At 39.8% G+C, this 11,216-nt stretch overlaps 1 protein-coding gene across 1 annotated transcript; it reads right to left on the reverse strand.

The window, feature by feature from the left end:
• Positions 1–2,403: 2,403 nt before the first annotated feature.
• On the reverse strand, positions 2,404–2,889 carry LOC138877506 (uncharacterized). The gene has a single exon (XM_070157119.1). The coding sequence runs from the start codon at positions 2,887–2,889 to the stop codon at positions 2,404–2,406; it is 486 nt and encodes a 161-aa protein (XP_070013220.1).
• Between the last annotated feature and the right edge of the window lie 8,327 nt (positions 2,890–11,216).

Genomic DNA, 11,216 nt, shown 5'->3' on the forward strand with positions numbered 1-11,216 from the left:
CTACATACATTCTAAGGTTATTCCTTTTTTTAGGTACTACCACTACATTAACTAACCAATGCAGGTATTTAACATCCCAGATGGAACCTATTTTTAGAAGTTTGGATACCTCATCTTTGATGAATGCGTGTTTGATCTCGGACTGCGACCTTCTCTTCTCCTTGATCGGATGGAACTTTGGATCCAAACTCAACTTATGAGTAGTTACTTCCGGTGGGATCCCTATCATGTCTAGATAGGACCAGGCAAAACAATCGGCATTAACTTTAAGAAAATTAATAATTTTTTTTCCTGAGAATGGGGGTTAACCCCGTGCCCAGGTATACCTTTCGATCCGGTAGGTGCTCGATTAATATAACTTGCTCCACCTCCTCGACCATTGATTTGGTGGCGTTGGTGTCATCGGGGGCTATGAATGATTTCGTGACAATGTAGTCGTCCTCAACATCCACTCCTTGTTCTTCCTGTTTCTCTAGTTTGGCTGAGGCCGGTATCATTGATTGCTATTTAGTTTCTTATTTTTCGAACGATTACGCACTTCTTGATATTGAGATCGCGGGTACCGGGATCACCTCCTTGAAAAAAACATTTCCCTTGTGGTCGGCTGCTCTCCGTAGACTATTTTAACTCCCCCGGTGTGGGAATTTTCAACGCCTGGTATAAGGTCGAAGGCACCGCCCTCATGTTGTGGACCTATTGCCTTTCGAACAAAGCGTTGTACCTCATATCCCCTCTGATCACGTAGAACTTCATTTCTTGGGTTGTCCCGACAGTGTTTACCAGTCCAGCAAAGTTATCTCTCCTTTCGTGGCCTCACATGCCATGTTTGATAGAATTTAAGGGTCCACCAACCTCTATAGAGACCCAGGTTCTCTATCAGGTTGAATAGAACACACACACACTCACACTTCAGTAAGTAAATGACACAGAGGAAATGTACGTGGAAAATTGCCAGCTCAACAGGATTAAAAACTACGACCTACCCTTGTAGGATTTCAACTTCACTACTGAGCAACTTTTAGATTACAACCTATTGTAACCTAGGAATTAACCTCTTAATCCCTCACTAACTTGTAACTACACTATTACAAGCCAATTTGTAATAACTCTATTATAATGGCGTAATCACTCACTAACTTGTAATAACACTATTACAAGCCACTTTGTAATAACTCTATTACAAAGACTTCACAACTCGACTAACTTTAGCCAAGACACAAACATAAGGGTTTATGATTTACAAAGGGTTTCCTATATAATGCTTCTAAGTAAGCTAAGTAGGAATTACAAGTAGACTTCTTTAACAAAGGTACAACACAACTAAGGACATGTAATAACTTCAATATATGGAACTGGTCCTTGGTTATGTTGTTCTTCGTTCTTGATGCCCTTGATAATCACTTGCAAGATTAACACAGACTTAAGAGAATGCTTGATGAGTTCTTGATGTGCAAGTGATTTGTTTTACCTTTGCTTGATGTTAATATCTCATTTGTGACATCACTTGGATGATGCAAGCATGTTAGGTGAAGGGCATTCCCCATAAAGTTGACCGCTGTACTATTTCTTCACTATAGCATGTGCAGGCAACAACTTTTCCAGCCGGAGAGTTGACTTCGTATAGTCACCTCGGGAACTGGTAGGGACCTGTTCCCTTAGTTCTTCCTTCAACTCTGGAGATTTGAAACATATCCCAAACTGGAGACATGTTGATCTTTAAGTTCTTGAGGATGTGTAACAGGTTCCTTATCTGGTTCTTAACAGTAAGTTTGTTATATCATCAAAACATAACAGGGATACACATATAACATATTAATTTTCCCCTTTTTGATTATGGAAAACTTATAATTCAAGTTCCCCTTAAGAACCAGAATGGCATTCTCATTTCCTGTATTCCCCCGGAATCTGTTCCCCATCTTGTTCCCCCTCGATTATTTTTCCCCTTTTGGCATCATAAAATGATCAGTAACATGCAATAAGTAAAAAGAAGTCCAGCTGAGTTAACTCATGCCACATATGTACACACAAACATGACTGAAAACAGAACATAAGAGCAAGGCATACACAGCAGAAGGAGGAAGCTTTCATTAATTTTGGATAATTAAGCATGGAGTATTTCCTTTGTTTCCAAACATATCCACAAAATAAAAACATCAAAAACAAAAGTACCAATCATAAAACATTATTAGAAGTAGAAGACAGACACTAAGAACTTGACACTTGGGAAGGGGATATTTTTAGGGAGCACTGGAAGAGGAAAGGCCCAGATAAGGAGCCAATGGTTCTAAGAAGGATGTCCATTTAAGCATTGGCTAACCCCTGCTCATTGATCATTCTTTCCTTCAGGTTCTCAACCTGTTTCCTGAGGTCGGCATTTTCTCTTGTCAGACCAGCAACCTCTGTCTACTGGAACCAGGTTCCTCCTGAACCTGACTGAGCTGACTTTCGAGAATGGCATTCCTTGCCTTCAGCTTCCTTATATACGCCCCACGTCACCTTTTGGTTTTTCAATTTTTCCTTTCCAGCGTCCTGGGTATCACCAACCTTGGTCTTCTTGGAGGAACCAGGTTCCTCACTGGCATCAGCCTTCCATTTTACTGATTTTCTTACACTCTTGCCTTTCTCTACAGATTTCCTGGAGATCTTCTCAGCAGACTCCTCAGCCACTTTTTCACAGTATTCCTCAATCATTTTCTCATCCTCTTTCTCACTAGATTTTTCACCCTCAACCTTCCTCAACTCCTTTTCACTCATAGAGGACTCCCTCTTGGACTTTGGAACAGTAAGTTTCTTTGAGAACTTATGAACCAAGGGACCAGGTTCCTCTTCTACCTCATCATCCACATTCATGACTAGTGCAGGAGCCACTACCTTCTCATTAACAACCATTCCATTTTTCACCAATCTCCTCTTTTTCTTTTCCTTTTTCTTTTTTTACTTTTTCTTAAGACGGACTCAAGTTCTTCCTTCTTTTGCAACCTCGTGATGGGTCTCTTAGACGACGACCCCTGGGGATATGCCTTTCTACTCCTAGCACTAATAAAGCTCGCCAGGGCCATATTATCATAATCTTCTTCTTCACTATCCTCCTTCTCCTCCTTAGACAAAGATCACATCTCAGGAACCACACTTATTAATGGCTCATAGAAATGAGGAGAGGGAGAAGGATCAATACTGACCTGGAGTTCTTGTGGAGAACCAGGGATTTTATCCCAAGTAGAAGCAGAGGGCTCCTTTTGGGCGGAGGGATCATGTTACTCAATTGGTTCCTCAGTAGTACTGTCAGGTGCCAAAGTTTCGACAGGCACCCGTTCCCTACCCTCGACCTCTGCACCATTTTCTTCCACCTGAGACTCAGATACAATCTCATAACCTCCAACCAAAGTTCCCTCAGTAGCTATTGACAACATATTTTCTTTAGATCCTATTCTTGTAAAAGATTTTCAGACATGGAGGAGTGAAGTGGGTTGAAGAAGAGTTTTTTTTTGTTTAAAGAAGAAAAGAGGAATTTTGGATTCTTTGATGTGAAAAGTTATGAAAGTGACTGTGAGAGGAGTTAATTAATATGGGTGAGAAACCGGTTAGGAATGGGTATCAATTTTAGGTATTGGGGTCACTTCAGATGAGACGCTTGGGTTCAAAAAGGGGGAAAGAGGGAAACTGACAATTTAATGGCGTGGCACCATTTTAGTCATTTAAGAAGTTGTGCATGAGAGCACAAAGGAACTACTAAGTTGTGTCAAGGGAACCAGTTTCCCTGATAGATTTTGCAAATATAAGTCTCATTCTTTGACCAACGTGTAGTGCATTAGCTGCTTGTTTGCTCTGTGAGACGCTTGCGTTCAAAAAGCAGGAAAGAGGGAAACTGACAATTTAATGGCGTGGCACCATTTTAGTCATTTAAGAAGTTGTGCATGAGAGCACAAAGGAACTACTAAGTTGTGTCAAGGGAACCAGTTTCTGACAGATTTTGCAAATATAAGTCTCATCCTTTGACCAACGTGCAGTGCATTAGCTGCTTGTTTGCTCTGTAATCATCATGCGTGTCTATTTGTAATGGTTTGAGGAGCTAGACTTTGCCAGAAAATACTTTTTAACTAATTTTACATGTACATTTCCTTTATAGCCAATCATTGAGGGACCAGGTTCTCATTTGGGTTTTATCAACCCTAGTGCCAAGCGATTGCTTTCAAAATGCTCTCTGCTCAAGGATTTGGTGAATATATCTGCAATTTTATCTTCTTTGCTGCAGAACTTCATGCATATGTGCTCTTTCTCAACATTGTCTTTGAGAAAGTGATGTCGCACATCAATATGCTTTGTTTTCTTGTATTGAACTGGATTCTTGGCCATGTTGAGTGCACTAGCATTGTCACATAGTAAGAACACACCAAAATCTTCCAACTGTTGTTTGATCCATAACATTTGAGCACAGCAAGATGCAGTAGCCACATATTCAGCTTCTGCGGTAGAGAGGGCCACTAAGTTTTGTTTTTCTTGTACCCGTGAAATCAGACATGAACCCAGAAAAAGTGCCATGCCAGAAGTGTTTTTCCTATCAACCAGATACCTAGCATAGTCAACATCAACATACCCTATTAAGTCAAGGTTATCTCCTGAGGGATAGTAGAGAACCAGGTTCTACATCCCTTTTGAGATATCTTAGGATTCTCTTGACAGCTTTCAGATGAGATTCCATTGGATTGGATTGAAACCCCACATAAAGACCCACACTAAAAACAATATTTGGTCTGCTTGCTGTGAGGTACTGAATTGACCCTATGAAAACTCTATACATGGTCTGATTTACAGGGGAACCAGGTTCATCCATGTTTAGACAAGTAGTTGTGGCGATAGGAGTGTCAATGATTTTTGATGTCTCCATTTCAAATCTCTTCAGCAGCTTCTTAATGTACTTCTATTGACTTATCATTGTCCCTTTGGGAGTTTGCTTCACTTGTAAATCTAAGAAGAAATTCAGTTCCCCCATTATACTCATTTCTAACTCACTTCCTATGAGTTTTGCAAATTTTTCACATAGAGAGTCAACTGTTGCTCCAAAGATGATGTCATCAATATAGATTTGCACAATGAGCAGTTTTCTTCCTTATTTCTTCAGAAAAAGAGTGTTTCAATTTTCCCTCTTTTAAAGCCATTTTCTAGAAGGAATTTTGACAACCTTTCATACCAAGCACGGGGAGCCTACTTTAACCCATACAAAGCCTTGTCGAGTTTACAAACGTGCTTCTAAACTCATTAAGTTTGTTTCTAAATACCCACCTGGTTCCTATAATAGTTCTATCAGTAGGTCGTTGAACCAGGTTCCACACACTGTTCCTCTTAAATTGATAGAGCTCTTCTTGTATAGCTATAAACCAGTCTGTATCTTTCAATGCTTCCTTAATATTCTTGGGGTCTATTTGAGAGAGAAAGGCTGAGAAGACAAGTGAGCTTGTGATCCCTGTTATTTTAGCCGGCTGCAAGCCAAGGCTAGGAATTGCACAATACCTTGCTCACATCTTGTGTTTTCTTTCTTTAACTAGGTATGCTTCTGATTAATTTTTAAGAATCAAAACCTATGTGTTTACTTACTACTTTAGTTCATGTGGCCTGATGTCCATTCTTGCTTCTATTTACTGCTCACCCAGCTCAAATCTATGATCAACATGTTTCCACTATGCTTGCTTGTTTGTTGTCTTGTTCAACAGATCTACATATGTAACTAGGCCTGTTTGGCTAACTACTGTTGTTCCTAAACTCTGCTTCTATGTAATTAGCATGCCTTAATTTGTTAATACTTGCCTAGCATGCCCATCTAAGTCTTTTCTTGTTCTACCCCACTCCCTCAAAGTTAATTACTCTCCCTAGAATGACTTCAACATGTTTCTGTTGTGATCTTTGCTGCATGACCTGCATTCTACCTACTAGTTCTATATAACCCCCTCAAAACTCTATGTATCCTATTGTCTGTGTGCTCTATTAAGGTGTACTCTCTATGTTCCCAATTCCTCTTCCCTTGTGTGAAAGCTGCTTGCCAAAGTTACTTCCTAATGTTTGTTTGTTCTCTGTCTTTTGTTCTGATAGCAAAATTGTTTCTTCACAATTTCCCTCAAACTGTTTTATCACTAATGATTTTCAGAAGTTCTTTTCACTCCTAAGACCTTTCTATTAAACTCTTTCAAACTATCATGCACTTCGACTTAATCTTAGAATATTAGGTCCAACCCTTCTGATATGTGTACTACCTTGATACCCTTGAGAAATCTCTGAACTTTGGCATGTCAGGGCTGGCATTTTCACACTGCACCTAAATCAGTTATTATTTGAGAAAGCTCTAGGTGAGAGCACTGTCCGGGTTCCTTGAGGTCCTTAGGGAACTGTGACACACCTAGACATAGGATTGGCTATGAACTTTGGGCATTTGAGACTACTGGAGGCTTGGAAATCATTTGGGCCTACTTTAGGCTCCCTATATATTAATTTCTATTATATTTATGTAATTTTTATTCAATTCATTGGTATGTAATAATTATTGTAAACAAACAGTGCGGTGATTAGTAAAAAAGGGAGGGTAGTTATATATTGTAAAATTGGGTAGATACCATGCCTATAGGATCCATGCTGATTCAAATGTGTTTGTTAGATAACATGCCTATAGGATCTGCTTTGGTTTAAAATAAGTTCTGTTTGCTTTACTTCCACACAATTAAAAGCCATGCCTATAGGATCTAAATCAGATTTTAATAACTAGATACCATGCCTATAGGAGTTAAAATCAGCTTTAATAGAAATCATGCGTATAGGAGTTAAAATCAGCTTTAATAGAAATCATGCCTATAAGGGTTTCACTTTGATTAAATGAATGTTATTTGTTTCAGCTTATGCTCAATTAGAAATCATGCCTATAGGACTTAAAACCAGTTTAGTTAGAAAAGCAATTTAATTCATATGTGTTTATTCTGAATTAGTTTAATTAACTAATCTATCCACTTCTTTAATAAGTTTCAACATTGCCTTAAATAATATTGCTAGAAAGTATGCCTATAGGATTCAAACTGCTGTCTAAAACTGTTTGCTATTTAATTACATTCTTAGTCAATAATATATATCATGCTCCTAGGACATCACTATTATACGCCTAGGCAAGCCTGTAGGGCGATTAAAATTCTGCAAACTATAAATCTGCGCCTTGTTATTTGAGACTGCTCACACTCAATAGTTTTAAAAGAGTCCGTAGGCAAGTAAGATTCAGCTCTTTGACACTTTGGTCCTAATTCAATACTGCATAATCTCTGCTTACCTAGATATCATGTTCTAAGGTTTTCTCTTAAATACTTTAAACTGTTGTTTGAGAGTGCACTTACTTGTTATGTTTGTGGAGTTAAATGTGAACCTTTAATTGTTCCCTCTTTAAATGCAGTCCTAATTTGTTTTTTGATTGACACCTAGACTTTTATCCTTTAAAAACCTTAGGATGGTCTAGAACTACCTAAATTAGAGGTCCTAAATACCTCCAAGGCCACGAGGAAGGGACGGGTAGTGCACGCAAATGATATCTTTTAAGGTTGCTACAACGCTTTAGGCTATGACCAAGGGGAAGGAATTAGGTAGTAAGGAATATGATGACTACGCGCTAAAGTCATGTGTAGCCCCTCGTTGAGGAGTGTTTACCGGGTATTGTATAGGTATGATCGTGTAGGCTAACCAACCTAGGACCCCTCTTTCCCAACTCCCGTTGTTTAAATAAATTTACTTTTCTTTATATATGTGCAACTTGTTCAAACCTTTTCCCTTGTTCCATTACTTGAATCATACATGTGCTTAGAATGTCAAAACATGCCTTTACTTGCAAGTACGTGTTAAAACTGTTTATTTGTTAAAATGACTAATTCACATAGTTTAAGTTCGGCCGAGACCCACAGTTGTGGACCGCGAGGGGTGCCTAACACCTTCCCCTCAAGGTTATTTTGAGCCCTTACCATAAATCTCTGGTAATGCAAACTAGTCCATGAGTTAATTGTTCAAGGTGCCCTAACACACCATAATCCGTTAGGTGGCGACTCTTCAAATACCCAATTCCTAAAAGGAAAACGAGTTTGTTTACCGTGAAAATGGTAACAACAATTGAATTTGTAAATAAGATTCTAAAAATACGTGATCTATTTTTATGCTAGTTGTTTGAGCAGATGATGCTAAGAATATAAAGTTTGACGATAAAATACAAGATAAAACGGGGCAGTGATCTAACTAAGGGGCCTGCTGCCCTGACTTCGGAATGGTCGATGGAGGACCTCGAGGTCGATATCTGGGCTCGATCTCGAACTATCGGGGGTAGTTGGGACTGGGATAACAGTTAATATATGATTGGATGAGGCTCTTTGGGGCCAATAACAAGCAATAAATGAAGAACAAGCGAGCGAATAGTAAATGCGAGATCGGCCTTGAGCTAATAAGGATGAGTAAGTTGGAGAGAAGAAAGAGAGAGGGATGTTATTGGTCTTGTGGAGAAATAGTTGGAGCAACATCAACCCCTTACAAAGTAGTGTAGGTTCCCTTTATATAAGAGGGAAACCCGGCTATAGTACAACATGTATTAACTGTAAATCATGGAGATGGGATGGCGAGATGTGGCGCTTCGACATAGGCTGTGGATAGGCCAGCTCTGTCAGATTTTAGCCGTGTGCCTTGGGAGATTCCCCTTTTGCTCTAGCCTAGACCTTCATCTTCTTCGAGTCGGGCCTCGACGATTCACGAGGGAGGGGACTCGGTCGCGGCTCCACGCCCTCGGGGTCTCGAGGCATTCTTCCGAAGTGGATTGATAGCGAGGAATTATGTCCTCTAATTTTACCCCAAACAGATAGTCTCCGTGTTTCCCAGAACAATGCGATGGGAAATGATTCTGACACCTGACTTCATAAGCTTCTTATGGCGACGTCGTACCAATGATGCAACTTGTGGCACCAGCTTTTGTGGTAACTGGGGTGTCCCATGGATTTGTGCATTTTGACATCATTCAATGCACTGTCGATTCCCGTCCTCCAAGGTGAATGTACCGCCGTCGATTCGGTTCTTCAAAAATGTAGTAATTGCGCCCGCTGGTTGATAATAGGTGAATTTAACTATAATTAGGCCCTAAATAACCACTGTCTTGTATAGTTTGGATGATAAAAGTGATAACAAAATGCTCTTATTAGTGTTTTTCATGCTTTACAGGTTATATATGACCAGAGAAGGCTATGGAGTACTTTTGGGATCAAATATGGAGAAAAAGAGGTCGATCGTAAAATTCCGTCAAGTAAACCACGCGAAACAGCTCAAGTCAGAATCGAAAGAGGATTTCCACAGTTCCACGGCGACCGCGGCAGAACCGCGGAAGAAGAGGGCTGCAGACAAAGTGAGAATCAGAGAGCATGTTTGTCCGCGGTTTGACCGCGACCGCGGCAAAAATGCGGCGGAGGCGGAGAACTTAAGGGACTAAAGTGCAAAACACGGGATTGTTAGCCCAAAACCCTATTTTAAACACTAGACTCCGCCCAGGAGAGGCATGTATTGTTTTAAAGAGTATTTTGGCAAGAAGAACAATTGTGAGAGATCACCCAAAACATCTTTCTTCTTTTCTTTATTTTTCTTGCAAGTTTTATGATGAATATTGTTTTAGTTTGTTTACCCATAGTTATGAGTAGCTAAATCCTTTGTCTAAGGTTTTGATGGAACCTATTGGGGGATGAACTTCTTGTTTATGTGAATATAAATTGCTAGTTTCAATCTTTATTTGTTCAACTTTGTATATGTTGTAGTTAATTGACAGGATCCTCAATTAGCTATGCCTATTTAGTGTGCATAACTCGGGAGAGAGTGCACATTTAGGTTATTGTTGAACAACACCACTCCCAAAGTATAAGAGAGATCTATAACTACGGGTTTAAAGGCGGGATTAGGGATAATGAAGCCTTGAGTGCAATCTAAAGTGAACCGTGTTAATTAGAGCTAGCTAGTGTATCTCGGGAGAGTGCATTGAGTATATTACTGTGATTAATCGGGAGAGATTTACGGTAAGATGAGCGTTCATGGTTGATAGAGAGGTGTTGGTCAATTTGTATGAAGCATAAATAAAAGGGATTCCATCAATAGGGAAGTCATTACCTTAGCGTTTTCTCATTATTGTTTACAACCTTAGCATCCTTAGTTTACAGCTGTTTATTTACTTGCAATTTAAGTTATTAAAGACACCATCAACTGCGATTCAAACATTTGGGGAAATTGGCTCTCAAGAGTTTAGTGGGTCTAAAGATAGTGATTGATAGGTTAACTCTCTGTGGATTCGACTTTGGGCAGAATACTCAGGTTATATTTGCAACGTCTGCAGGGTCCTTTTTATAAGGCATAGTTAGGCGTGATCAAATTTTGGCGCTGTTGCCGGGGAGTTAACGGAATTATCAATTACCATTGATAGAAATACAAAAATTCTTAGTGTAGTCAGTTTTCTCTACACCATGTTTTGATTGAAAATTTTGACGGTTGTTGACGTGGTTGCACAGGTGTATGCCTAGAAACTCTACGAGGACTGGAGAATTACTTGAAGGACTCTCAGACCCCGAGAAAACATTCCGGATATTGAACCGTGCCAACAAAAGACTTCAACAACCTCATCAAACACACAAACTCGAAATTGACATGGGTGACGTAGACAACGTCAACGGAAACGTCAGAGATATGGCACCTCCTGTGCCTAAGGCTGCACTATATGACTGGGCACAACCTACAACTGACAATCTGGCCACTGCCATTGTTGTGCCCGCGATACAAGCTGAATCGTTCTAGATCACGAACAATATGCTGCACTTGCTGCAAAATAAGGGACTATTTTCTAGAACACCAGCCGAAGATCCTCAGCAGCACTTGAAGAACTTCTTGTCGATTTGCAAAACTCAAAGGCAACCCAACGTAACTCCGGAAGCAATCAAGCTGTTATTATTTCCATTCTCGGTGATAGGAGCTGCTCAGGTCTGGCTAAACTCACTCCCCATAAACTCTATAGAAACTTGGGATGAGTTAGTCAAGCAATTTCACATCAAGTTCCACCCACCCAACAAAACAGCTTAACAAATTGATGAGATCGTGAGCTTTAAACAGAAACCAATGGAGACACTGCATGAGACATGGAGCCGGTTTAAAGTAATATTGGTTATATGTCCACACCATGGTATTCCAGATCA

The sequence above is a fragment of the Nicotiana sylvestris genome, chromosome 9 (genome assembly GCF_000393655.2).
Source record: "Nicotiana sylvestris chromosome 9, ASM39365v2, whole genome shotgun sequence".
In the NCBI taxonomy this organism is placed as follows: Eukaryota; Viridiplantae; Streptophyta; class Magnoliopsida; order Solanales; family Solanaceae; genus Nicotiana; species Nicotiana sylvestris.

Coding starts and splice junctions, on each gene's coding strand:
- LOC138877506 (XM_070157119.1), bottom strand. CDS start 2,889: ATGGTTGTTAATGAGAAGGTAGTGGCTCCTGCACTAGTCATGAATGTG.